Source organism: Pempheris klunzingeri, chromosome 22 (assembly GCF_042242105.1).
Source record: "Pempheris klunzingeri isolate RE-2024b chromosome 22, fPemKlu1.hap1, whole genome shotgun sequence".
Lineage (NCBI taxonomy): Eukaryota > Metazoa > Chordata > Actinopteri > Acropomatiformes > Pempheridae > Pempheris > Pempheris klunzingeri.
This window is the reverse complement of record NC_092033.1, coordinates 13,453,318-13,481,123: the sequence shown is the minus strand read 5'-3', so window position 1 is coordinate 13,481,123 and position 27,806 is coordinate 13,453,318. Positions and strand designations below refer to the sequence as shown.

Here is a 27,806-nt window from a genome sequence, read left to right as displayed (position 1 = left end):
TCCTGCTCGTTGATCGCGAGGAAGCGGCGTTTGAAGACTAGCATTGTGGGAATTGTAGTTTTAGCCGAAGTTTTAGCAACCGGCTAACCACCAACTTCTCAGCGGCTGTTCCTGACTACTGTCGCCTACAACTTCAGAATGCAAAACGGGCTGTGTATAGATGGCGGACAGCAATGACTGAGGAGTTTGACGAAGATGTGGTATTTGAGGTTTGTATTATCGCCGCCGTTTGTCAACAAAACTTGTAACTGGTGCTTTGTCATACCCCTCTAGCTCTGAGGTAAATATAGACGCAGGCTTCCCGATTCATTAACCGTTGCTAGCTTACACAGAGGTTAGCTTAGCTAGCTAGTAATGTGAGGCAGGCTAGCTTCACATAAGCAGCAGCCCTGTTGCCATGCATTGACCAAACAACAAATCCACATATTTGGCTGGCTGCTAACTGTGTTTCTTGCCAAGAAGCTTTGGTGGTCATGAGAGAGGCTGAGCTGGGCTAGTGTGCGCATTGTAGTCGGTGTTTCATCCGTACAAGACTGGTAGTTAGAGGTGGGGTGGGGATGACCAGACCCAATGCGTCGGTTCTGGAAAAAAAAAAAAACCTTCACACACACACAGACGTAGCTACATCTGGATGGTGACAACATGAGCTGCGACTTCGAGTGACAATGCATGTGAGTACCATATACTTGTTTAACAGCTATCTAGGCACACAGTGTGTTATGATGGGTGATAGTTAAATACATTAAAATGAGACGTGCAGCTGTCCACAGACACCAGAGCACAACTGAGATGGTAAGAGCGATGATTTCCAAACAGGAGAGGATCAGCAGCTGGGATGAACTGGGTCAGGCATCTTTTAGACAAATTCTAGCACGGGATGTTTTCTTCCTCCGTGGCTGATTTTGATCTGAGCTTTCTTTGTTCAGGGTAAGAAACAGCATCGCCTGTGAGAATTCTCTCTATGAGAGGATAGGATTATTACTTGATGGATTGTGCTCATATTTAATCCAGTTTTCCTGCAGGAGAGAAGAAGTCTTGGGTGCACTGACAGGCTCAGAAGGCAGTCCTGGCATCAGTATGGGTGTCTCTATGGTTGATTTACAGATTCACATGTGAAGGCACTTAGGCTTCACAGCATTCCTCCCAGATCATAGAAGCAAGCTGCATGGAGAGGCTGTGGGTGAGGGAGGGTGGAGCCTCAACTTCAGCTGATGAATCCTGGGGGAAAGTAGACTTTGCTTGACGAATCGCTTATCAGTGCCAGATCACCTTTGGTTTCACTCTGGGGAAAAAACTAGGACAAAATCAGGATGAGTGCCAGCTCATCCCACATCTGACTTATGATCGAATCACCACATTTTCTCTCTTTCTCCTCTCCACTCATCTGACACTATTTTATCTGTCTCTCGCTCTCAGTACCTACGTCCTTCTCATCTGTCATTCCTCAGCTGCTGCTTAATCTGTCTGACTGTCTCTCTTTCTCTTTGCAGAACTCCCCTCTTTTCCAGTACTTGCACGATCTAGGGCACACAGACTTTGAGGCATGTCCAACAGCATCACAAGAGGAGGAATATGGCGGACAAGAGGGAGACCTCACCTCTTCCGACGAAGATCCACAGAAAACTTCAGTGAGTTCCTCCCATCACTGATGCAAATGAGAAAGACATGAACACAAATTTAATGAAAAGAAATGCATGAAAGGTATTGCAAAGATATTTAGAACAAATTCTAAACACGCTTACATAAAACAATGTACGTCAGACAGCATACAAAAACCTGGTGTGCATCCAAACATCATCATCTACCTGAGAACCAGAAGGATCTTATCTCCAGCTCAAGTGCTGACAAGAGACTGGCATTTTGTTTGGATTGACTTTTCTGAATATTGCAGACATGCCAGAGATGCACTTGTTGTTTTGTGGATGATTTTGACCAATGACAAGTAGAATAACTTGAATTTATTTACTGGTTTATCTAACGAGGCCAGTGCAGATAAAAAAAAAAAAAGATGGCTGTTAATGCACCAAAAGACTATTTTTCATCCCTGTCCCTGGACAAATGTTACATAGTCACTCTAAAATAGGTCATAAAAAGACTATAAAAGATATTATAGATATAGATATTAACTAATCATATTACGGCTCTCATATTTTCTATGAATCTACTAATTGTTTGGTCTACATAATGCCAGAAAAGAGTGAAAAATGATCCTATCACAATTTCCCAGGACCTGAGATGACATTTTCAAATTGCTTGTTTGGCATGACCAGCAAAAATCCAATAATAATGAATTTACTGTAGTGGAAGATGAAGAAAACAAGCAAAAATGCACCTTTCAGATGGTGGAACCCATGAATTTTGTGCACTTTTACTTCAAAAATGTTTTAAGCAATTAGTGAAATTTTGAAATCGTTGAAATTAATTGCAGATTAATTTTCTGTTACTTGATTAATCTGGAGCTACAGCGATTAGTCGATTAATCTGTTCAGCTTGATCTAATGATCCTTTAAATCCCTTCCTCTGGTTGCAGCTTCTGTTAAGTGAGGTCTTGCTGATTTTAAATGAATATCCTTCAGTTTTGGACTGTTGGTCAGACAAAGCAGGACATTTGATGATATCACTACAGACTATAGGAAATGTGAAGAGCATTTTTTTGTGTGACTTTTTATAGACTAATCACAGCACTCTGACTCCCATCACTATTCAGACTACACACCTCCCTGACCCTGCACAGTATGTGTGTGTGCACGTGTCTGTCACAGTCTGACCTGTGCAGTCAGACAGAAATTCATTAATTAATTTGGCTATTGACTCCAAGCAGTGACACACATTGGCAAACAATCACCCACAGACCGTTGTGGGTGCTTTATCTGCTTTGCTTCACTCAGACAAGACATGGCAACTAGAGCTTCCTACACACTGATGCAGGTATTTTATGTTGCATGTTCTTTTCTCTGTAATCACACACAGTGAAACCTCTCCCTCTCTCTGGTTGTTGCTCTGATTTTAGAAGCGATAGCGCAAATGCGATTACTGCGACCGTGCTCTGCTTTCTCTCTGACATTATTCCTGCCTCTCTCACAAAATGTGAGTGTGTGTGTGTTTTGCTGATCTATGCCTCTTTTTTAATGAATCTGTGTGCACTTGATGAACTTTGAATAGGTCTTGCATTAATCTAACCACTGATGACTGGTTTGAGTCAACCTGTGATTCATACAGGCAAGTAATGTGTCCTGGGAAGCTCAGGATCACATGACGCGGCCTCTCTTTGCTCTCTCCCTCCTCTTGCGACGGGAAACGGTGTTGTGTTTGTTTCGTTCAGGAACTTTCCGTACGTGTCATGCTTCCTCTCGCGTACACTGTTGTTCTAAGGAGTTAAGGAGGATGAGGGCTTTGGATGAGACCGGAAAGGTTTCTGGTCGTCCCTCTGTGACCAATTTCCTGGAGCTAAGATAAAGTCGGAGCCGAGGCACAACACCTCGTTCACGTAGACAGACCACAGTATGTCTTTATTGACATTACCAGTAAGAGGCCAAATTGTCTCACTGAACACAGCTCACATAAACCTTATATAGAATATACAGTATATGTGAATGTCGTTGATCTGATTTGCTGATATCTTGGATGTTACGTTAATTAATTTGTATGTTAAAGCTGATGATATTTAAGTAACATAAAGAGGTAGAATTAGCCCAAACTTATGCAAGTGAGATGGTGAGATCCTTCTTTAGTCTCGACTGGTCCTCCTCCTCCTCCTGTTAGTAATTACCCCGTTCTGTGTCATGTTTGCTCTCCTCCATGTTTGTTTTTGTTTTGTTTTTGTCATTAAAATTTCCTGCCTGCATCTGTCATGGATGTATTAAGCATGCTGCTGTTAAGAGTGTGATTTGTGACAAAATTAAATAAATATTAGAGCACATATATTGTGACATCGCACAGCCCTACCTCTGTTTGGTGTAATTTAAAATTCAATCAATTCAATCAATTATTATTACATAACCTATTTGGTTCAAAGTTATAAAGAGGCTAAATTAAAGTCTTCACATTGTTTGTTTTGTCCGAGCACAACCCTAAGATATTCAGTGATATAAAGCAGAGCAAATCAGCAAATCCTCTCATTTGATAAGCTGGAGCAAAGCTATACACATACACATCATATTCAGCTGTCTGTGCAGAGTATGTCCATTCTGTCACATATAGTAGCAATCAGTCCGGTGTCTGGGAAGTGTTCCCTGTGGGACACCAGGAGAATACTGATGAGCAAAAAAAAGACTGTCCCTGTAGTAGAGAGGAGTGAGAATACAGGCATATGTGAGTTAATCTATACATGGTTTACATCATGGGTGGGATTAGCCGGTTCAACACCATGGAGAGGACTGAACAGAGTTGTGGCCTACTTCTACTGTGGCCTTGATTGCCCAGTCCTGAAGCTCAGTGTCCAATCAGTAATCAATTCTACAGCGGCCTTTACACTAATAACACTTGCGCTTTACCCCCAAGGAAAAGGTCAGCCTTCAGGCTGCCCAGTCTGAATCAATGAGCTCATCTGTCTGCTGCGATCTGGAGTGCACCCACTTCACAGGGTGTTATGATGCTGATTTCTACAGGATCCTTAGTTTTTTCTAACTTGAACATGAATGTGTCATTATTTAAGCCTCAGCATACAAACACCTTTCAATAAGAGTCCGGTTTTTTTTAACAAAGCATTTCACACATCTCCACGGAGAACACTCTAAGCGGATTAGTGAATAGTAGATCCTATTCATAACTAGGCGTACACAGTTTGGGATTTATTTAGGCTCTTAATACTTGCGACACAAACTTGCAGCATTTCGACCAGCGGCTTGTTATGCATAGAAATGTCAACACACTTAAAAATGTGAGGCACTATGTCACTGGAGTTCTGATTGGACGTCTCGGAGTGTTTACAGAGGAAGAACACTGCACTGAGACTCATACAAGACTAGAAATAAAAGTGTGTGTGAATGTGTGTATGTACTACTTTGTAGTGTCTGAAGAGTCTTGGTGTACAAACCCGTTTCTCTTTCTGGAGCTAAAAGAATCCTTCCTTTCCGTCTGTCAACCATGTATTTTGAAAGAATAAAAGTTTGACTTTTATTGATGCTGGAAATGTAAACATTCAGTTCTAACACCAAAATGGAGAATTCAACAAACTGAAGCAGTTATGTGGTTTTTGTGGCGCAGCAGAGCTATATCAGGCCCGGGTGTGAGTGGTTTTACAAACACACATTGCACTTATTGTTGTCGCCTGAAAGGGCTTGTCTCCTGGGATACTCCTTTTGACCGTGAGCTTGTATTTTTGTGAGTGCAAGGATTGGAAGTGACCCGAGCTAGAGGACACGGACTAAAATGACTGAAAGACTTGCAGGTGAAAATGTAATGTTTTGATCTGGAATATGTTTCAACTTTACTGAGCTTTTGTCCTTTCCAGGGAGGACGCTTATGGAGACTGGCTGCAGCCTTGTGGAGATGTAGTCCAATTCACCAGGCGGCTGCATCTCATAAGCTGGGGCAGCAGCTGGTAGGTAGAATGGGGGGGCAAAAGAAGGGAATTCTGGCACTGAAACCAGCAGCTTCACTCAAAGTTTTATTTTCAAAGGCATCCCTTCTTTCCAAGCACATTTTTCACATGTTTCTATTTTCTTGTAGGACGGTATGTTCGGCCAATACTCGGTGAGGTGCATTCTGGACCAGGACGTGCTGCTGCAGGAGGATGTGGAGCTGATCGAGCTGTTAGACCCGAGTCTCCTCACCCTCGGCTCGTCGCCCTCTGGCTCATCCAGCCGAGCGAGCACCCTGCCCAGACCAAGCCTCTTAGCCAGGCCCTCCCTATGGTACAATGTTAGGAGAGAAGCATACACACATGTGAACAAAACACAGATCTGGAAAGCTTGATAAACTAAAAGTGTCATGCAGAGCTTTATAGGCTGGAGAGGTTTTGGAACAGTGTGATTATAACAACAGAAACTGTTTTAGATTAATGGCTGAATGTAGATGAATTCAATATATGTATTCATTGCAGCTTTGGTCTTAGAGGAATGCTTCAAAGGTAGCATTAAGGTGAAATAAACCGCTAAAAGCAATTGCTTGCATGATTCAAATATTGCACTATTAAAAGGTCACTGTTACTATTTAGTATTGCCCATCCTTAAAGATGAGCAACTTAAAAGAGGCTGGTACAAAAAGACAATGGTCAAATCAGTCAGGAAGTCAGAGAATTTCTAACAGCTACGATGTCTTTAAATTGGCGAAAAAGAACTGTTAGTTCAGCTGGTACCAACATGCTGCAGGGCTCCCATCACTGGCACTAACATCTAAATAAAAGGAGTGCCGGCACAGACGCTAAGCAATGTACTGCTGTGGACGGGGTCAGGAGAAAAATGTGTTTTAGCCACCAAAAAAAAAAAATCTGATTGAAGTTTGAGTGTGTGTTATCTTTTCTGTTTATACCGCTTTACATCGCCGTCAGACACCTCTTATCGAAGGGGACATTGATGTCACTCGCTCCTTTTCTTCGCCTGCTTCAAGGCCACCAGACTTCATCGACAAAAACATTTTACTTCACAGAACAGTTGTGAGTTGCTGGTCCAAAGCCTCCTTGATCGATGAACTAACACTTTAGTTTGGATCCAAACCAACCATTTGAAACATTAAAGTCACACAATAACACAAGCAAACTAACCGATGAAGGCAGCGGTAGACAAGCAGTTCTCTGCGAGGCAAAATTACTGTATTTGTCACCGGAATCTGTCTGAAACAAGCAAAGAAAGAGAGAACGGCGCCAGTTCCCCACGGGATGGGGCTGTCTTATGGCAATGTTAAACAGTGGAAATATTCAAAGTATAACGTACACTTATAATGATGTTCCTTTTTTTTTTAAGGTGGCTAAGATTTGTTTTTCTGCTGACCCCATCCACAGCAGTACATTGCTTAGACTCCTGCCTGCTCCACCAAACTAATTATGGAGTACCTCATACAACCCCACACAAAAAATCCGAAATATCCATTTAATGTCACTGTAGTATATTTCTTAAACTGCAGGGACCTCCTTTAGAGCCACAGAAGACAGGAGGCACCTGCTTTCACTAACAAACTGTCAAATGAACAAGTTGCACTAATCAAACCTCCCTCCTGTTTTATTCTCTCAGGGACATGGCGGGGCTGGTCGGCCTGGCTGCGGTGCTGCTGGGCCTCTGCTCTGCAACCGAGGGCCTGTGGTCGCTGGCTGCGGCCCCGTGGGGCCTGGCACTGCTGGGCTGGATGGGGCTCAGGGGGGTCACACTGTGGAGGCAGGGCCGCATGCAGAGAGCCGTCCACGCGCGGGCCATACAGCTCCAGTCTCTGGTCCACAACGGCAAGACTCTGACGGGACTGTCTCGCAAAGCCCTGCGCCTGGTGCAGGAGACGGAGGTCATCTCCAGAGGGTTCACCCTGTAAGTGTGCTCGATTTATGCGCACCTGCACACATATCACGTAATATCAGTTTGCATTACCAATCATGTCTCCAACTGCTTGGTTCAAGTCTGCGCAGTTAATTCACTCCTTTGCTGGCACTGTGTTGGTTAACTTACCTCCTCGGGTAGTGTGTCTATAGGTCTTTCATTATTTAGGTTCTTTCTAATTGTGTCTGCCTGTGTGAAAAGAAAAACACTGTTGATCCACCATTATAGTTCAATTGTCAATTAAGCTGACATTTTTCAGAAGTATGCTTATTGCTTTCTTGTTGAGAGTTAAAAGATAAGATTGCTACAACTGTCATGTCTGTATGGCCAGCAACCAATCAGCTTAGCTAATAAAGATTGGAAACAGGGAAACGGTCATCCTGGCTTGGTCCAAAGGTTACTTAATCCTCCTACCAGCACTCCTCTTTACTCTTCAGTTTTTGTACACGTTAAACAAACTATATGTTAATTAGTGAGCTTTAAAGGTGCTGGTAGGCATGTCTTGTTACCTTTAAACAGCTGTTTCCCCTTGTTTCCAGCCTTTGTGCTAAACTAAGCTACCCAGCTGCATCTGCAGCTCACAACACAGACATGAGTATGCTATCAATATTGTCAGTTGATTCTAAAAAAGCAACTAAGCACATTTCCCAAAATGTCAAACTATTCCTTTAACAATAGCATGTCACATTGTCTTGTCCATCACAGCTGCGTTGTGTTTCTAACACTCCTGTGTAGTGTTTGTGTCCGATTTGTCTCTGTCTGTTAGTGTCGTCTTAAGTGATGTGGTGTTCAGTGTTGTGTGTGCCCCCCTGCCTCCTTGGGACGTCTCCACAGTTGTATCACATTTCACTTGTCAAGTTTGCTCGACAGGGTGAGTGCGGCCAGCTCCTTTAGCAGGGCGGGGCCGGGGGCGATGCCACGAGGCCAGCAGCTGATTGGACTGAGGAAGTCCCTGTACCGGTCACTCCGCTCAGCCTTCAGAGCCTCACGTAGAGCCACCTGTCACATGCTCAAGGCATATCCTTTACCAGGAGAAAGTCTCAATAGCTCAAATATGTGCGTCTTCATGCTGATTTTGCATCTGTTGTATTGGCACAGCAGGTAACAAGCCTGGATATGGTGTTATTAGTGTAAAGTAGACTGCATACATTCTTTTTCATAGCGCCTGCTTCCTATGTGTCAAACGGGTTTGGGATGGTGAGTCAAAACTTTTTCGTCAGTGTTCTTATCTTGTCACATTACCAGAAGTTACAAAGCAAGATGAAACGTTTGACGTAATTTATAGGCATAAAAACATGGTATTTGAAATGAAAAAATGAAAATGGCCGTCTATAAATTTTGACTCATGTGCGGTAATCCAAGAACGGTTGCACTCGTTTTCACAGAAGTGTGATGTGTCCTTAACCCCTCTCAACGTTCCCTCTGAACTCTGAGATCGATAACGTGACCAATTATGTGTCTGCGGTGCCTCTGAAGGAGCTGGGCCTCGGCCTGGGTATAGAGCACCTGGGTGATGAGCAGGCTCAGGAGCTGACCGACGACTACAGCCTGCCTGCCTTGAAGGTAAAGCCTGAGTCTAAACCCTGGGGGCAGCTTGTAATGGGTCGACATTAATACAGCTATAGACAGAGAAGCTAAATTATAGCAATATAGGGTGTGTACTATCCACAACCTTATTAAGTGTACATTTAATTATCTTCACTTGTCTGTCTTTGTCTGAGTTTGGTCACAGCCCACTGTTTAGGAGTGTCAGAGCTCCAAATAGGGTAATGTGGGACATAAAATCAGTGTGTACATGAATTCATGAAATCATTTTAGTTCTTGAAGGACTGAAACACGCAACATTTGACAGCTATATGCCTCAGTCAGAGAGGGATATGCTACTGGTGTTGTGTTTGTGCTCCTGTAGATGCTGTTCCAGCTGTGGGTGGGACAAAGCTCTGAATGTTTCCGCCGACTGGCCCTTCTCCTTTCACCCCGGAGAATAGAGGACCTGGGAGAGGGCGAACCCAAAGCAGACACCTCCATTCCTCCTCCTCCCCCATTGCACTGCTCCATCGCCGCAGTGACGGAGCCTCTCCATCACGCCCTGGCCAGCTGCCTCGGCGAGGTGCAGCGCAGCTACGACTTCCATCGACACTTTGAGACCCAGCTGAGGACGACAGGCTCTGACAGGACAGGGAGAGCCAGGGAGAAATGCCGAGAGCTCAACACCCTGCACACATCAATCCGAAGCCTGCAGCTGCACCTCAAGGCCGTGCTCAGCGAGTGAGAGACACACACACACATACAAACACACACACACAATCCCGACTGCCCTCAATTGACACTTCCCATAAAGATGAAATGGGACTTTAATGACCAGTGTGGGGAAACTGGGTAATTCCGCCAGCAGAGCAGTAACAGCACATAGTAAAGACATAGATAAGGGTATAGAAAGCACGGCTGCAAGGCAGTACTCGAAATACATTAGAACATAAAACTTACGCAATATGAAAAAACTGACAATACAAAAAAAGCTAGAAAGAGGATCTTGAGTTGAAACTTTATTCATCAAATACCAAGTAACATCTAAAAATGCACACAGTTTAAAGGAATCACACATAAAAGACAATATTGCTGAAAGGGCAAATGTGAAAGTATTCACTGAATACAAGAAAAGTACTTGTCAGCAAATGCAGTATCACTATCAGTCTGTCGACTTTCCAACTCCTCTTCTGTATGCAACATGCAGGATGATCATCCTGGAGGACGACCTGGAGAAACTGATGGTGTCCAAAGAACCCACGGAGCTGACATTCGAGGGCTACCAGGACCTCAGTGACCGGCTGCATCAGCTGCAGCCTCACATGCAGGCCAGCACGGGCTGCTGGGAGGACACCATCATCCAGGTGGAGCGCATGGTGAGACGGGCCAACGCCTGTCCAGGTGAGCTGGATTCAATGAACACACAAACGCACTCAGTCTGTCAGAGTGATAGCTGTTAGCTGGCCATCCCTGGTAATGAGTGAAAAAGTCTGTCGTTTGTAGTTTTACCCTCCAACAACCTCATCCTCCGTTCTGTAAATCCACCAGTAAACCGCCCGACTCCAGTCCGTCCATCCCAGAGAGCCAACTACAGCTACCAGCTGGGAGATTTTACCCAATGGCAGAAAGTATTGCACAGTGAAAGCGAGGTTTATAGGAAACCAATCTAAATGCAGATGGGGTCATTATTCTGTAGGCATTACACTATAAAATCAACATTTGTCTATTTCCACTTTAGATATAAAACCATAGTCAGCAGTAGTTAAGCTTAGCTTATCACAAAGACTGGAAACAGAGGGAAACAGCTAACATGTGCCTGTCCAGAGGTAACAAGATCCACATACCAAACCCTGCTCAGAGATGAGAATAAATATATTTACCAAAATGTGGAACTATTCCTTTAAGTTCCTATAAATGCTATTAAATCTGAGCTGTGTTGCAGTTTTTATCAAACTGGTACCTACCATAGCATGTCGTGAGGCTCAGTGTGAGGCTATATACAGTACTTGTAGGCTTGGTGCTCGTCAACAACATATCTTAGAAATATAAACAAATAAAAACAAATCTTCCTACTTTTCTCAATATGCCATGAAATGTATACAGCACAGAGCAGTGACACCCCCTTTAGTGGTATATTTCCATATTTACTCAGGGCCTATTTTTAGGGTAGACTTCCTCCTTCCTTTACCATGACTCAACACTGTTGCCCATCATGGAGGAAGGAGCTCCTTCACAATGCAGGATAGGAAACAGACCGACCAGAGCAGCGCAGTCAACACAGAGACCAAGCTTCAATACCAAGTTGTTGATGTCATCTGTTTTTGTTGTTGCAATAACGTCAGTCCACACCATCTCTGCAGGTAATGCTGAGGGCCTGGAGCAGTGTGGTCCCCCTGTACCCGACATTCCTGATCCTCCTCCATCCTACCCATTGATCCTGGACAAAGACCCTGTGCCTGAAGAGCTGGTAATATTTACACCAAAGCTCCCTCACCAGTCAAGATTTCTGTGCATGTCCCATGACCCCACCGTGGTCTGTTTCCCTGTTGTCATTTTCTCCCGCTGTTTCATTTGAACCAGGAGTGGGAGGCCTACGTGTCTGACTCGGACTCTGACGGTGAAGGCAGAGGGTCTTGGTCCGACATGTTGTCACCGGAGGAACGGGAGCGGCAGCGCCGGGAGAGGGAGGAGTCCCGCCGCGTCCTGTCAGAGCTCAAGGCTGTGTTGGGTTTCCGTGCATCAGAGGGGGAGAGGATGAAGAGGAAGCAGCTGCTCTTCAACGACCAAGGTCTGCACTGACCCATGTCATGTCTCTTCTGTGATAATTCAAAGATGACGACATTAGAGTTTGACTGCTGGGGAGTTTGTGGGCACTTTTAATATTCTTGTAACAGTCTTTGAAAACAAGGTGGAATTTTTATGATAGTGTCCGAAAATAACAAGACTGGGGAAGCGTACTGTAGTTATTTTATATGCAGTGGAAAATGGGTAAAAACAAAAAGACTGAACATTGGACCCTCCTCCTCCTTCTTTGAGTTTGCACCCGTTACATCATTGAGACACTGATGAATGTCACTGGTCTGATTGGGAATAAGGGGGTCACTGATTGTACATTCTCCATCACCTCTAGAAGTTTTTCACTGATTTTCATCACTATCGAAATCTTAGAACCTCCAAAACCAGAATAATGAGCCTTCCAAATATAGAAATTTTACAAGTACACGCACAAAGCGAGCCGTCTGTTAAAGACCCTTTAACGGCCGGGCAAAGAGGTAATGATTCTGAATGTGTCGAAACAACCACCAGGGACACTGACCGGTTTGTTGATTTATTTCAAAACATCACACAACGTTTTTTTCTCTCCAACCAACCGACCACAGACTGATTTGGTCGAGTATCAGCGGGCTGATGGTGATAATAGAAGGTAGCTGTTGTCACTTCCCTCTCCAAAGACGAGGTGTAGGACAGCAGAGGAAGTAAGCAGAGATTATCTGCACACTGTATTAGAGCGTCTAAAAGTCCACTGTGCTAAAACGAGCAGCCTTTCCTCTCCATCAGGCAAAATATTTCCGCAATAAAGTTTTGGTCACGGTAATCCAGTGTGTGGATGAGAGTAATGTGTCAGCTATTTTTTCCAGATAACTGACTAAGAGCAAATCCTCCCATTTAAGAGGCTGGAACCAGAAAATGTTTGGTAATTTTCCCTGATAGATGACAAACTTTTACTCAATTATCCAAATTGTTGACAATCAATCAATTAAATGTTTGTGCAGGAGTGTATTTAAAGCTTCATGTCACTGTGGGTATTTTGCACTATTTTCTGATTTAAGACTAAAAAAACTAAACTATAATCTGTAGATGAATTGCTAATGAAGATAATTAGTAGTTGCAGCACTAATTCAGCCGAATCTGTGAACTATTAATCAATCATATGAGATTTGTAGTACGTGGTTAAACAAGTAGGAATCAACAGATCAGTTGGACCTTAAATGACACATATCTTCTTTCTTGCAGCTGCTGTGGCTCCTTCAGCTTGCAGTGAGAGTTCAGACCCCGCCCCAAAGCCGTCAGACGATGGCGACGAAGAAGGAAACCACCTTTCAGAGTGCCCTGCAGGAAACGAAGGGGAGGAAGAGGAAGGAAGAGACGGCAGGGTGAGGCCTGACCCCTCCACAGAGCAAGTGACGGAGTTCAGCTGCGGTGTGGAGGCAAAGGAGGGGCAGCAGGGGGAAACGTCGGTCTGCAAACGAGGGGGCGGAGGAGCGTCCGAGCTGCACCAGTACGACGGCGTCCTGGAGGAGGTGGAGGGCCAGAACGGTCTGGACTGCTTCCTGAAGCCTAAAGTCCCCGCTGTCTCTGTAATGGACAGACTGACGGAGATCCACGGCTCACAGGCTCTCAGCTTCAGCTCCGCCCTTGCCGCTCAGGTGGCGGCGCGCTCACACTCACTCATCAACATGGAGGAGCAGACGTTCGGAGATGAAGAGGAGGAGGAGGATGAAGAGGAGAGCGACAGACAAGCCCCTGAGAAGGACTGAAATGAAACCTCGCCGCTTTAACCAATCACTGAGCAGAGACTGTATTTATGTCTGATTGTCTGGGTGTGTTTTCTCGACGGGTCTGTGTTACATCTTAACTGTTTCTGGTGTGGAGGTACCTCAAATTTACGCCACTCTATCAGCCATCCGTCCACGTTTACTGTGCATTACCCACGATTCTTACTCCTCTTTGCTGTTCAAACTCAGGTACCAGAAACCACTAAAACACAATGTGACTTTACAGTGTTGCGGTCAGGAGACCAGGCAGAATGTCTACAGTGTACTCGGTGACATCCACATAGTGTATATTGTTCACAGCCACTCAGCATATGTGGAAACAAAGATTGTAAGAAACAAGCGATTGGCTACATACATAAAAATTGAAATGTGTATTAATGTGTAATAGGATTCTTTTAGAAGAAAATGGTTGTAAGTGCAGTTTTCCCATGAGTCACTCCGATCTGAGTTACTGTCAAGGACGTTTGGGACTGGTTACCAAGTTACAAACAGTTAGATGTAAATTCGCCCAGATGATGGTAATTGACACCTGTCCTCTAGATTTTAAAACATTTCTTGTTGAACTAAATAATTCAAGCTTATAACAGGGCTTTATGAAAAGGGGGGGGGTAACATGGCTGACACGTAGCCGACCATACATTCACAATCCAATTTCAAATACATAATTGACAACATATTTGTGACACAACACTAATGTATCTAAGAATAATTCATAAAGACTGAATCGATCCCATTTTTCAGCGTCTGTGTTTACAGGGGCACACTCAGCGGAAAGATCAGAGACTTGTTAACGACTCGACACTTTGTGGACTGAACTGTGTGGCATGAATTCAATGAACTGTGCTGCTGTGAGGTTTAAAATACCTGTACGGGTATAGTAATAAAAAAAAAGAGGTTAGTTTTCTCTCGTGTGAGGGCAATCTCTAACTTTATGTTTCATATGAAGTTGCCATAAGAGTCTGACAGCCCTGATGTATGCCCCCTACCCCACCCCGCCCCACCCCTCCTCCACCTTCCCAGTCTTTCTCGTCACCATGTCTGCCTTGTCCTGACCCCTTCCACACTCTCTCCCGGGGTGGGGTCTGCCCCCTCCTGCATTTTTCCAACGTGAAATAAAATACCACTCTGAAAGTGCTCGCTGTATCCTCTTGTCTTTTCTAACGCTCATGTTTCAGAGACTCTGGTGGTGGGGCTAAAGAAACAGGTCTGGTGAGTTACTTGATATGTTTTGTGGGGTTTCGCATTTGTTTCACCACAACAGCTGGTGCTCCACTTCAAAGCCGTTCATGCCTTTGGAGACTCACATGCAGACCTGATGAAGTGGACTGAAGACTTAACATACAAGTGCCCCTGTCTTTAGCTTTAATACACTTAAGAAGGGAAACACCCTATTTCAGTAACTGCAGCTCTGACATTGAACACATCGACTGAGGAACTGACTCCAACTGAAGCCACCCACGTCTCTTCTAAATAGGCATCAAATGGCATACATGCTTGAAAATATTTAGCTCTGCACAACTTAATTAGTGACATCTTTTATTAGGTTGTTTGCTGTTATAACTTTGCCATCTAGTGGTCGATGCTGCAACTGCTTGTAGCAACGATGCAGGATTTAGGTGACACTGTGCCAGCATCTCCATCCTCAACTATTACCTATAAAAACAGCTATTTATTATCAATGTTATTATGTTTATTAATGTCATTACTGTATCTACTTTGGTTACTGACCACAGCTTTAATCCATTCTGTGCTATTGGCACTAGTTCATATTACAATTTTAGATTTTTTTATACAGGACATTGATGATATTGTGATCAGTTAATCAGTTTATTTTTTTAATCTGTGCACGGGTTATTCCCCATTAGGTTCACTGCTCAGCTGAAGCTCCCCTTCAGCTGATTAGGCATGTTTTACTTGGTGCTGCCTTCATGTACTCACATTAAGCTCGGATTTCTAACACACCAATGTATTTCCAGTTATGAGTGCTATCAAATGTTTTTGGTAGTAACACAGACTATAACACCAAATCTCCTCTGTGCTGCAGTTCTGCATTGTAAGAAATGTTTTTAATTTGTGAACCCTGTTAAATAGTGAAATACAAAAATGTAGTAACTAAAGCTAGTTTACCAACCGGGAAAAAAATAGGTAACTGTACCAGGGCCCTCGGGATGTCCACTGTGATATACTTAGTCTGTGTTATTAAAATATATATTTCTTATCCTAGCATTATTAATAAGAAGAATGGGAATATGAAGAATATAATTGATAATCTTAATAAACACCGAGTGTGCCTGAAGGCAGCACCACACACAGCACTCCCACAGTCCCTCGCGCTTCCTTTTCCAGCAGCGCCTGCGATCATGGCGGATGTGATTGCGGAGCAGGTAGAGGACCAGAAGCCTGTCCCGGACCGGGAGCTGAACGGGGAGGCGGGCGACAGAGAGGACGCCGACCCTGCGGAAGAGACAGCGAAAAAGAAGAAGAAAAAGAAGAAGAAGAGCAAGTCCGCTACGACAGGTGGGGCTGACTCGGCCTGGCTAGCACAAGCTAGCTGAGCTAATGTTACTTATTACAGCTGCGGCTAGTTAGCCACCGTTAGCCTGGACCTGCCCGGAAACCCTGGCAGAGTGCCTTCAAAATAATGGTAAAGTCTGATTTGTAGGATGAGATGTTTACCGTGTTCTTGAATAATATATTGGTCATATAATAAGTATAATATTGAATAATAAGTCGTAAAGACCATGAACATTTTCATTATTCCATTGCTAGGTAGGTGGACGCAGGTAATCAAGTGAATTCCCCCCTGTGCGGGAATCAATAAAGAAAAGGTCTATGCCTAAGTAAAATGATAATATATTGACTGATTAATTTACTATTTGTGGGGACTTATTTTCATTTACTCAACTACACTCAGAGAAGTAATTGTCAGTAGAGATCTTTTTTTATCTCTGCATGTATAACATGCCTAACCACGTCAGAAATAGGTGACATGGAAGTTTGTAGGTGTACTTTCAAAAACGGCAGTGTAAGCGTAAGCAATTCATGAACTACTTAGTAATTTAATTTCGCTGACAGCCACACCTTATGTCTGAGTGTTACAATTTTCTCAAGATTGGAGAAATGTAGCATAAAGTGTGACGCTTATTTTGAAAGTCTTGCCGGAAGTGGGGTGTTGAAGCATGTGTGACTTGACGCTGATCCTCATTAGCCATGCGGGTTGAGAGAAGAGTAGACGGTGTTGCCGTAGCGCCTGTCAGGCCTCATGAAACACGCCGGGCTTTGCTCAGATCCTCATGTAGGAGCAGTGACATTAAACACAGCTGATGCAATAAGTCACTTGTTGTTTATGTGGAGAGAGAAAACAATAATCTGGTCATCTAACTGCTCTCTTTAGTTACTGTTTTCCTGTGCGACCACGCTGAGCCTCAGCCAAGTTTTCCCGTTTCGTAATTCCTCTTTGCCAGAGTTATTATGTAAGGGAACTAAGATGACCCAAAGAATGCTTTTCTTAAATAAATGAGGCACAACCAAACAATATAAACTTAAGGTCGTTTTTACCAACATACAACCCAAATTTAGAGAGAACCCAAAGTTCACAGCTTACAGAACACCCAGCAGGAATAAAGAGAAGTTTGTTCATGAAAAATGTGTCTTGTCTATCACATTCATGTCAATGCCTCCGATTATTTGCAGCCGCATCACCATAGCTTTGAAATGTTACTCGCTTCAACACCTACGTGTTGTGGAGGAAGAAAAAAAATAGTTGTACTTACCCTTTAGGAGGTGATCTACACCCTTAAGGTGAAGCTGACAGAGACACTTGAAAAGTGGTTTAGGTGACGGTTCATTTTCGGAAGCAAAAAGGAAATAAAGTTGTAGTGTGAAATTATCATATGAACAATATAATTTCTTTGCAGCTGACTGAACCACATTTTTGCAGATGTTAAAGTGACTCCTTTAGAATTCACATCCATAATGGTCAGTTAGAGTCGCCGCAGTTATTAATGTTCACGTGCCAAACATTAGCAGATAAATCGTATGATTTACACTATTGCAAAGATCCAATCAGAGTGAGTACAATACAACACTATACAGTGTTACATTGAAGTCACAACAACAGGCCGCTGACTTAGTTTTTACAGTCACCACAGTCCCCTTACCTTACATAAATATGATGGCAATGAATTCCACGTAGTGTAAGATAAAGGTTTTAAATTGGTACTCAGTATTTGAGATATTGTTATCTTTCTGCTTCTCTAGAAGACATTGGTTTCCTTTCTTCATTCTTTCATTCTAATGTGTTGTGAACATATTTAACAGATCTACTCTAAAGAATGATGCAATGAACAAATTACTGTTGCTATCTCATGTTTTATGTCCCACATCACTCTGTTTTTCTGCTGCCTGTGCTGATCCAGCACGCTTTGATTGCAGCTAGTTCACTGCTTATTGGACTGTGTCCTTGTTCTTGTTGTCGATGGCCCGTCTGCTGCTGCAGGCGCTGAGGGGGAGGCTGATGGAGTGGCCGACGTGACCAAACAGCTGGAGAAGCAGGCGATCGAGGACAAAGAGAAAGAGGAGGATGGCGAGGAAGGTGATTGTCTAACGCCTGATTAACACACGTTGTCGTCACATGCAAATATTACACTTGATGGCTGGTGTAACAACAGTATCATCTCTCGCGCAGACGGAGATGATGGAGAAAACTTGGCAGGGAAAAAGAAGAAGAAGAAAAAGAAGAAGAAAGGACGTATGTTGACCTCATTTTAGTTTGTTGGTGTTTGAAATGAACCTTTATTTCCTACTGCAGAGCGGTGACTGTCCCTGAAGCTTTACTGTGTGTTAGTGTCTGCTGTTTAAAACTCACTGTAAGACATCTGTCGGTCTGATGGGGTGCTTTCTTTTTTCCTCCCAGCCAAATGTCAGACTGATCCCCCATCTGTGCCCATCTGTGAGTTATACCCAAATGGAGTATTCCCCATTGGACAGGAGTGTGAATACCCCCCCTTGCAGGATGGGTAAGAAGAGCACACACCTCTACACCTCTATGAGTATCAGGGCAACCTGCTCCCTCAGTGGTTCATCAATCCTGTCCCAATGATAGTTGGGCTTTTCCTAACATGAAATCATTTGTGTTCTTGATTTTATACATTTTATTTTGGCAATTCTTCTATTCAATTCAGCTTGTATCTTATTTTATTAATTTCTTTTCATCTCTCTTTTCCCCTGTTTGTCCACCTGTGAAGCACCTGTGACTCAATGTGCCACATAACCATATCAGAGGGTGGTATTTGCACACAGGCATTTGTCAGCTGACAGCATCCTGTCTGCAGTTCTTCACAAGTGTCAATACAGTTTGAGACAACTGAAAATATTGCTAGTTAGTATATTGTTTTCAGGTGTTTGTTACCATTAAAACCACTCACGGGTCTAAATTTAAATGTCAAACATTGTGTGAATCAAATTATTACATGTTTCTACAATTCCAGTTCCAGGAGGAACATATTGTTCAAATATTCAAATCAGCATGTTAGTAAAGGTTGGTGGCGACAGCCTTGCAGCTGCACTTGTGCGTCTGTGCAGATGGGCTCATTGACTCCAGTCATGTGATAATGGTCAGACAATGAGTCAGGGGCGTTGTTATGTTGTAAAACCAGTCACCGCCTGCAGCGTTTACATGTTGTTTTTTTTTTTATGCGCTGACTGTCCAAAATATTCAGCCGCCTTCAGCTATAAGTGCTACGCCTCTAACAAAGCAGCATTCTTGCCTTGGGGCCCATAACAAAAATGTGTGTTGTTCTGTTTCTCCCACCAGTCGTAGCGCAGCGTGGCGTACGACCAGTGAAGAGAAGCGGGTGCTGGACAAAGCCAATGAGGAGGTGTGGAACGACTTCAGACAGGCAGCCGAGGCCCACAGACAAGTCCGCCAGCACGTCCGCAGCTTCATGAAACCGGGCATGACCATGATTGAGATCTGGTGAGGCTGCCTTTATCGCTGCGATCCACCTCATCGCTGTTATTATTTACATGCATATGTGGCCGTTCGAAACCAGACCCACAGTCCTGAAACAGAGGAGCCTCATCAGGGGGGTGAAAGGGACATGGTGTAGATCTGAGCTCTAAAAACATCAAAAAGTTAGTTATTATTGTTTGGAGAGGCAGCAGAGGGAATTAAAGTGCTGAAAACCCTCAGCGCCTGACTGCTGCGTCCTTTTGAACACAAGCATGAAACACATTTTCAGATCCAAGTGTGACTTTCCAACAGTCATCATGAATAAACATCCATAAATCTGCTTAGAAATAAAAGAAAAAACTCCAGAACTTGCCTGACAATCATCATGTTTTTAGGTTCTCCTCAGTATCAAAGTAGTCCAGTGATAGTCGTCTGTACAATAGCTAATAGCTAATTCATCATACATTTAATGGTGCTAATTCGCCAAAATGTGTCAAGTGTTGGGGGTATTTTTATTGACTCCATCCTTAGACCCTCAACAATTTCTTCAAAGTCTTCCCTACATATATGAGTCTGTAAAGGCCTTGATGTAAACTGTAACCTGACTGGCAGAGGCATACAGCCACGAGGCGCTAACTCTAGTTTTATTAGTTTTTTTTAATTTCCTCTTCACATTTTATTTCTCCCCCCCTCTCCCTCAGCGAACGGTTGGAGGACTGTTCTCGCAAGACAATTAAGGAGAATAAGCTGAACGCCGGCCTGGCCTTCCCCACCGGCTGCTCCCTCAACCATTGTGCTGCCCACTACACTCCCAACGCCGGAGACACCACCGTGCTGCAGTACGACGACGTCTGCAAGATCGACTTCGGCACGCACATCAACGGTATTAAGTGCTGCCTCGACTGCATTTTGTGCTGATGTTAAAGGGCCCACCCTGAATGCATAACAGTTAGAGTAGAGTAGCTGCCACAGAGGATTTCAGGCAGCTAGGGGTTCTCATTCATTATAGTACAAAACGGAAATCAATATCAGACTCTGCAAACTTGGCACCGATAGACGATTCATCACACTGAACATTTTTTCCAGATAGGTTCCATCTTTGTTTTATGGTCCTGTAATGCAGGCGTGATGTTGAATGTGATGAAACCTTGAATAGCGATGATAGACGGGATGAGAGATGATAAATTCAAAACTTTCTATAGTGGTCATTACACTTTACACAACACTGACACAACTCCACATGGACGCATCAAATGTTAATCTGTCGTCGGCTTTAAAAAGCTTAAAATCAATTTTCCATCTGCTTTGCTGGTATTCTGCTGCTGGATGTTTGAGGAGAGGCAAAATAGTTCCAACATAACCTCTGAGAACATTAACCAGCCTCAAATCTATTTAAAGCCGTACTGTTGTGCTTTGTGTTCTGTGTCTGTTCACAGGGAGAATCATTGACTGTGCCTTCACCGTCACATTTAATCCAAAGTATGACAAGCTGCTGGAGGCCGTGAGAGACGCCACCAATACTGGAATCAAAGTATGACTCACTCACACACACACACACACACACACACACACACACACACACACACACACACACAAACACTCACTCTAGTGTGTATGTATTTTTTCGGTGTACGGCGCCCGAAGCTCATGGTTTCCTGTTTGTTGCAGAACGCTGGCATTGATGTGCGTCTGTGTGATGTTGGAGAGGCGATTCAAGAAGTGATGGAGTCCTACGAGGTCGAGCTCGATGGCAAAACATACCAAGGTTGGTTCTTCTAACGACACACTATGTTCACACTTCATGTACGAGTTTGACCGCGGGACCCTTGGTGTGCATTTGCAGACATGAACTGTCGAGTTAACGTGGTTCATAGTAAAGTACAACTGGTAGCTGGAATCCAACAACCAGAAGAATCAAACAGGCACATTTTTAGAACCAGGCAGTTGAATTTTTCACGACTACACGAAAGCGTCATTCACATGATTCTGGTTGCTCGGCGCAAATCTGCATCCATTTGCACCTTTGCATTAACTTTGTATGGAAATGCCAAAAAAAAATGCACTTCGTGTTTGGGGCGAACGGACAGGGAGTCCAGATCCAAGTCTTCAGTCTCAATCTCAGTCTTGAATCTTCAATACAGAATATCTGCTGATAAGATCAGATCTGAAACTTCTGTTCGTCTAAATGGTGATTAAATAACGGAATAACAGCTGTAGCCTGCTTTATGTAGCTCACCCTATCTTTCATGAGTCACCTGATCTAAACACCTGATTCAAATCTATAATGCTAAGTAAGTTACTGATATGATATCAATGAAAGCTTAACTGACAGAGTGCTAACAGATTTGTTGCCATCAGAGCTCAGTGAACCTGTGTAATCGCCAATCACTAGTTCATTAGTGTGAACATTAGATGCTTAATGCAGAACTCATAAAGACCTGAATCTTTGTGTCAAAAACCTCGTTTTTCAACATTTTGGGGGATTTACCTCCAATAATATAGTGCCTTTTTTTTGTTAACAAAACATGTTGTTTATGTTCCAGTGAAGCCAATCCGAAACCTGAACGGTCATTCAATCGGTCAGTACAGAATACACGCTGGCAAGACCGTGCCCATCGTAAAAGGAGGAGAAGCAACGAGAATGGAGGTGAGTTGGTTATGACTGTCATCGTCCTGACTGATACTGCTTTGGGACTCGATGGCTCACGTGTCAAACACATTTAGTACTTTAGACAAATGGGATGAAAATGCAGTTGTATGTGAAGCATGGCTTCAGAGGCTTTTTCACAGTCGTCCCGTTATTGATGATGTGTTGTCTCCCTGCAGGAGGGGGAGGTTTATGCCATTGAGACCTTTGGCAGCACAGGTAAAGGTGTGGTCCACGATGATATGGAGTGCTCTCACTACATGAAAAACTTTGACGTCGGCCACGTCCCCATCCGGTAAGAGTCACTCTCCATGCTGAATTCCTGCTCTCACAAGACATGCAGCTATTATTTTATGTCAGTATAATGTTGATCGACATGTTGTGTGAACAATCACACCCAGAATTCATAAATTACACGTACTGCTGGAATCTTTGATGTCTGGTAAGGATAAAAGTCTGTAAATCAATGTAGAGCATGTGCAAGCACATGTTGCAGGACTACCTTTAGAACAACGTGTCTTGTAAAGAGCAGTGTTGTTGTGCCCAATTTGAATTGCGGCCTCTAAAGTTACTGATGTCTCCTCCCTCTCCAGGCTGCCCAGAGCGAAGCACCTGCTGAACGTCGTCAACGAGAACTTTGGCACGTTGGCGTTCTGCCGGCGCTGGCTGGACCGTTTGGGCGAGAGCAAGTACCTGATGGCCCTGAAGAACCTGTGCGACCTGGGCATCGTGGACCCCTACCCCCCCCTCTGCGACACCAAGGGCTGCTACACCGCTCAGTTTGAGCACACCATCCTGCTCAGGCCCACCTGCAAGGAGGTGGTGAGCCGGGGAGACGACTACTGACACCCCCACCCCACCCTTCAACAACCCCACCCTTCAACACCCCCCCCTCCCTACAACCACCACAGCACCTCCAGAGCCCGTTAGCAACCCCCCCTCCTCCTCCTCCAGAAAAAAAAGCTTCTAAAACAGGACGTGGTTGTCTCACTACAGCTTTGAGGGATGCCAAATGCTACTGCACTCTACCCACAATGCACCACTCACGGCTTGCAAAGAAGGAGGACTGGCTTTGCGAGTTTTCTATCATCAACCACAGCTAAAGAAATTGTAAACAAGCCAACACGTTTCTGTCGGACGAAGCGTCGTAGTTTCCTTCAGTGTCCCACGGACCTCATTTTACAAAACATTAAGAAGTTAACTGTCGAACAGTTAAATGTTTATTTAAGCCGCCGCTGAAGCTAAGGTGCACACAGTATTTGGAGAGATGTTGAGCGTGGGAACGACCCCCTCCCTTTCATTTTTAAAGTTTCTATGGCTCCACTCTGAGCCTCCAGTGCTTTAGTGCTCGAGTTAAATTAAGCACAAATGCTACTGACAGGTTTAAGAAGTGATCAGGCCGATGCATGGCCAAGAAATCTCTGCAGACAGTTCCCGGCATTTAAACCTCGGGGTGTCGTAGTAATAAACGCCATCTTCATACAGGCACCGCGCATCTGCAGCTGTATGTTTGGCTTCTGTCGCTACAGGAGGGAACTCTGCACTCTGGCCCTCTATCATCGTTTCTTTGATATTTGTAAAATATCTTCGAAATGGTTTGCTGCCACTGTATGTTCCCAATTAAAAAGCTTCATTTTGAACTCCCTGAAAATGTTTTTGTATGGAAAAAAAAAAAGATGATTAAAATGATTTTGCTCATTGTGAGCTGACCTCTTCTGGTGTCTCTAATATGATGGTACAAGAAATCTAAACTCACAACAGGATCTTTAGGTTGATTATAGGTACAATTAAAGCTGCAAGCAGCGTTGAAGGGCCCTTGCACCTTTGTGCACGTCGGCTTCGTCCTGTTGCTGGACGCCGAACCTTCCATGCCAAGCTCAGAATTTCAGACAGTGCATCAAGGAGTTACATGTCACTTCCTGTGTCCCCTATGTGGCGCTAGAGAACAGCCACTAATCACATCCACAACCGTGAACATTTCATGCAAATCGAATGATGATTGGCACAAAAGTCTTACTTCCTGTGGTCACTAACTGGCATGTAGATGTCTTCAGGCCGGGACTCTTATTAATCATGACAAGTTAGGAACAGGTTGGATAAAGTGAGCATCATCCACATCCTGGGGATGTTTGGACTGAACATTGTTCAACTGTGTCATTTCTTTTTATATAAAGATCTAATAAAGGAAAAGAAAAAACTGAAAACGAGTGGAGGAACGTTGATAAATAGTTACTCCTACAGGACACAAGGGGGCGCTGTGTCCTCATAAATGCAAAACACCTGAACCCAAACTCCTACCTGCACTAGAGGACTAGATGATGAACACATCTACAGAGGTGTTATTAAACTTTCCTGGCTGGTTGCGTCACTACGCTGCGACGTTTCTCAGGTCGAGGAAATGACCAGTGTTGCCAACTCCTCAGTAAGTCTCCTTGTCTTAGTACAGCGCTCCCTGATGCCTGATCCAGTCCTTTTTGTGTTCATCATATGTGCACATTACTGGCTCAGTGATCTTCATCAGGGCCACCCACACATCACCTGTGCAGTGGACATGGTAAGTAAAATAGTAGATCCCTGGTACGCTGCAGGTGAAAATGTCAGTTTGTGGATTGTAGTCCTGGTTGCTGTTAGTCAACGATGACAATAGAGCCCACGGGAGGGAAGGGATTTGCGAGGTGTTGCCATGGTGACAGCGTTTGACAAAACCTCAAGAGCTTCATAACTTTGCATCGTCCACGTCTTGGGAATGTTTGAACCAAATTTGAGGTGTCTGTGGTTAACCTGCTGAGAGAGAGACGTCTGAGAACAAAACATGCACTTCCTCCTGCCACTAGGTGGCGCTATGATATGGTTCTAAATTAGCATGTGCATGTCTTCAGAACCGGACAGTCATCAAACAGTATAAATGTGGTGAAGATAGGACCTTGTACAGTGGAGTTACTGCACTTTTAATGCTCATGCGAAGGAACATTTTCTATCGAATTACGGCGACGCCTTTTGACGAAAACTCACAGTTTTCACTACAGACCAACATCAACATCTTGAGGCTTTCCTGACCAAATTTGAAGTGGATCTGATCAACTGGCTGGTCTTGAGCCATCATAATGTAAAACATAGAACTTCCTGTCGCCACCAGGTGGCGCTGTGACTGTGAGTGAATATTGACATGTAGACGTCTTCAGGGCGGGACTTCTATTTATTAACAACTTCCTGTTTCATGATGAGACACTAAAGTTTGACAGCTCGTCCCGCCCACACAGTTAAAGATTTGTAGAGACTTTTAATAACTTTTGTTTCTACCAGCTGACCAAGTTTGAAGTGGATCGCTTCAACCCCTTCGGACTAGTTCGTTCATTTATGACCCCTGAAAATCGCCAAAAATGTACGGAAAATCCAATATGGCCGACTTCCTGTTGGGTTGAGGTCATCACTCCAAGAGACTTTTTTGTACATCTTGAACAGACACATGAACCCACCACATTTCGTACGTGTACATAAAACACAGTTCCGGGGCTTGAAATTAGGGGGCGCTATGGAGCCATTTTGCCACGACTGATGCTTGTGCAAAGTTTCATGAGTTTTCATGTATGTTCAGGCCGTCAAACTTCCAACTTATTTCGGATGCATTTCCTTACACTTCAGTAGTGTCCTCGCACCGCTTGGTGCTCGGGCCCTAATAATCCGCCTTTTCTTTTGTCTGTCTCTATAAACTCAGAATTTCTTGAAAGTCCAAATGGTCCCAGTCCAAGATCACTTAAAAGCCAGGAGTTCAGTTTACTGTCAGACCAAATATATATACATGCATAAATATTTGAGGAGCTAGAATAAGTGAATATTTTCAGTAGTTTGCATATATGTTCATGTGACATTTTGGGAAACACTTATTAGCAAGAGTTGGATGAGAGGATCATTATCAAGTTGTCCTTAGAATAAGAGGCTACAGCAAAGATAACAGATGTGCAGCTAATCGTCATTTCTACACTTCTGTTTCTTTCCATGTTAAATAGGACTAAACAGTTAGTGTAGAGGTCCAGGTTGGTGGACTCAGCCATCATTGTGCTGTTTCCCTGTTTCTGCTTGATTCTTATGCTAAATGAAGCTAACTGGATGCTGGCTGTAACATAAGCTTCATATTTAACGGAGAGATGGGACAGCAACAGCACATCTCTGTAGGAAAGCAAATACACAGATTTCACAAAATATCATACTCATTTTAAACAAAATTCATCGGTTCTTGCTTCTTGAATGATTAATCAGGGGTGGGAATAACTTTTAGTTGTTGCCCAAATCTGCTTAAACTTAAAAGGGAAACTACTAATTCATTTAAAAGACAAAATGAGAACAAACAAGACACTGGCATCTTTTGTAGAAAAATGAAAAAATATTCTCATTTATTGAGGTAATTTTCTCTAGAAAAAAAATTGAGGTAACAATTTGCATAGTATAACTTCCATAAATTTACACACACACACACACACACACATACACACACACACACACATCCATGGAGTAGTAAGCAAAACGCCAACAATTTGTCCCAAGGCCTAACAAAGGAGGAAAAACAGTATGAAGTGTGCTCTGAATTCCTTTCTGACCGATAAATCTGAGGGAACATGGTTGAGGCAGAGAATACCTTTTCTCCTGTATGGAGATAAATACCACAATCTGTGCTCTGCAGAAATCCGGTTAAATCTGGACCTTGTACTGGACAGATGGTAAGAAAAAGCAGTATGTACACATACAGTACACATGTCTGTCAAACTGCTGGTGGTTGTGAACAATCAGCGGTTGTACAAAACGTTTAAAAACAGTCAATGGCCTCTTTTCAAAAAACCTCTGAGATGGATTGTATAAAAATACATTCATAATCTAAATGCTGGTCTGGGTGGGACTGCAGCTGCACAGCTTCCACTTCGCTGAATTGATATGAACTAGAAAAATACATCTATTTTCTCAACAAAGGGCACTTTTTTAGTACACTAGTACGTCTGGTTGGGGATGGTTCGATCTGAAGACAATTACATTCTGGAGCAGAGAGGTGGCAGCATTCAGCCAACAAAACATCCCTTTGGAAATTTTTCTCACTCCCTCAGTGAAAACAAACAGAAAAACAAACAAACAAAAAAAAACATCCAGCAAATGTTGAACCGTTTTGGAAATGCTGAGAGGTTTTTCCGTACACTTCCCCCAAGGCTTTGGCTTGAGGTCTGCCAATATTTCCTGACAGACTTTAGGGTGCTTCAGAGTGAAAACTAAACTTCCTGCCCTGTTTGTGTACAGATCTTTAACTGTGAACCAACGCGGGATAAAAACAATGCCGACAGCCTGTTTGGCGGAAATTAGTGCATTTCTGGCAGGAGAGCAGCCGACACAGCCGTGTTTGTTAACATCGTTGAGCACAGGGAGGCCATTTCTAGTGAGTGTGCGACATTGTACGAGCCTACATCCAGTTCTGTGACGACTAGCTAAAGTGACTGAGAAACGCATCAGTTGATTTGAACGAAGGAACAGCATTTACGATCATCGAGCCACTGAACGCGGGGAGGCAGACGAGTGAACACGTCCTGTAGAGGGGTCTGCTGGCTGCTACTGAGACACGTCTTGGCTGATACTCTTTATAAAATACGACTGTACACAAATCACAAACATCACCATTTTTT

The 27,806-nt window shown here is 43.7% G+C and overlaps 2 protein-coding genes across 2 annotated transcripts; both read left to right on the top strand.

Moving 5' to 3' along the window:
• Positions 1-59: 59 nt before the first annotated feature.
• On the top strand, positions 60-14,680 carry vezt (vezatin, adherens junctions transmembrane protein). Its single transcript, XM_070853768.1, has 12 exons — positions 60-209; positions 1,491-1,628; positions 5,453-5,542; positions 5,671-5,855; positions 7,170-7,454; positions 8,334-8,480; positions 8,879-9,026; positions 9,373-9,731; positions 10,198-10,391; positions 11,351-11,457; positions 11,571-11,778; positions 13,005-14,680. The coding sequence occupies exons 1-12, from the start codon at positions 174-176 to the stop codon at positions 13,526-13,528; spliced, it is 2,421 nt and encodes an 806-aa protein (XP_070709869.1). The 5' UTR covers positions 60-173; the 3' UTR covers positions 13,529-14,680.
• A 1,207-nt stretch (positions 14,681-15,887) lies between these two features.
• Positions 15,888-23,850, top strand: LOC139221603 (methionine aminopeptidase 2-like). The gene is made up of 11 exons (XM_070853517.1): positions 15,888-16,063; positions 18,045-18,140; positions 18,234-18,296; positions 18,462-18,564; positions 19,362-19,523; positions 20,201-20,382; positions 20,936-21,030; positions 21,168-21,264; positions 22,043-22,146; positions 22,326-22,441; positions 22,740-23,850. The coding sequence occupies exons 1-11, from the start codon at positions 15,907-15,909 to the stop codon at positions 22,990-22,992; spliced, it is 1,428 nt and encodes a 475-aa protein (XP_070709618.1). The 5' UTR covers positions 15,888-15,906; the 3' UTR covers positions 22,993-23,850.
• Positions 23,851-27,806: the final 3,956 nt, after the last annotated feature.

What these genes read in the sequence shown, in the direction of transcription:
- vezt (XM_070853768.1), top strand. Translation starts at nt 174, where the DNA reads ATGACTGAGGAGTTTGACGAAGATGTGGTATTTGAG. An exon ending in ATCTCCAGAGGGTTCACCCT is followed by an intron (nt 7,455 to 8,333) that starts GTAAGTGTGCTC and finishes TTTGCTCGACAG; the next exon opens with GGTGAGTGCGGCCAGCTCCT. An exon ending in GCTGCTCTTCAACGACCAAG is followed by an intron (nt 11,779 to 13,004) that starts GTCTGCACTGAC and finishes TCTTTCTTGCAG; the next exon opens with CTGCTGTGGCTCCTTCAGCT.
- LOC139221603 (XM_070853517.1), top strand. Translation starts at nt 15,907, where the DNA reads ATGGCGGATGTGATTGCGGAGCAGGTAGAGGACCAGAAGCCTGTCCCG. An exon ending in AGAGGAGGATGGCGAGGAAG is followed by an intron (nt 18,141 to 18,233) that starts GTGATTGTCTAA and finishes TCTCTCGCGCAG; the next exon opens with ACGGAGATGATGGAGAAAAC. An exon ending in GAAAAAGAAGAAGAAAGGAC is followed by an intron (nt 18,297 to 18,461) that starts GTATGTTGACCT and finishes TTTTCCTCCCAG; the next exon opens with CCAAATGTCAGACTGATCCC.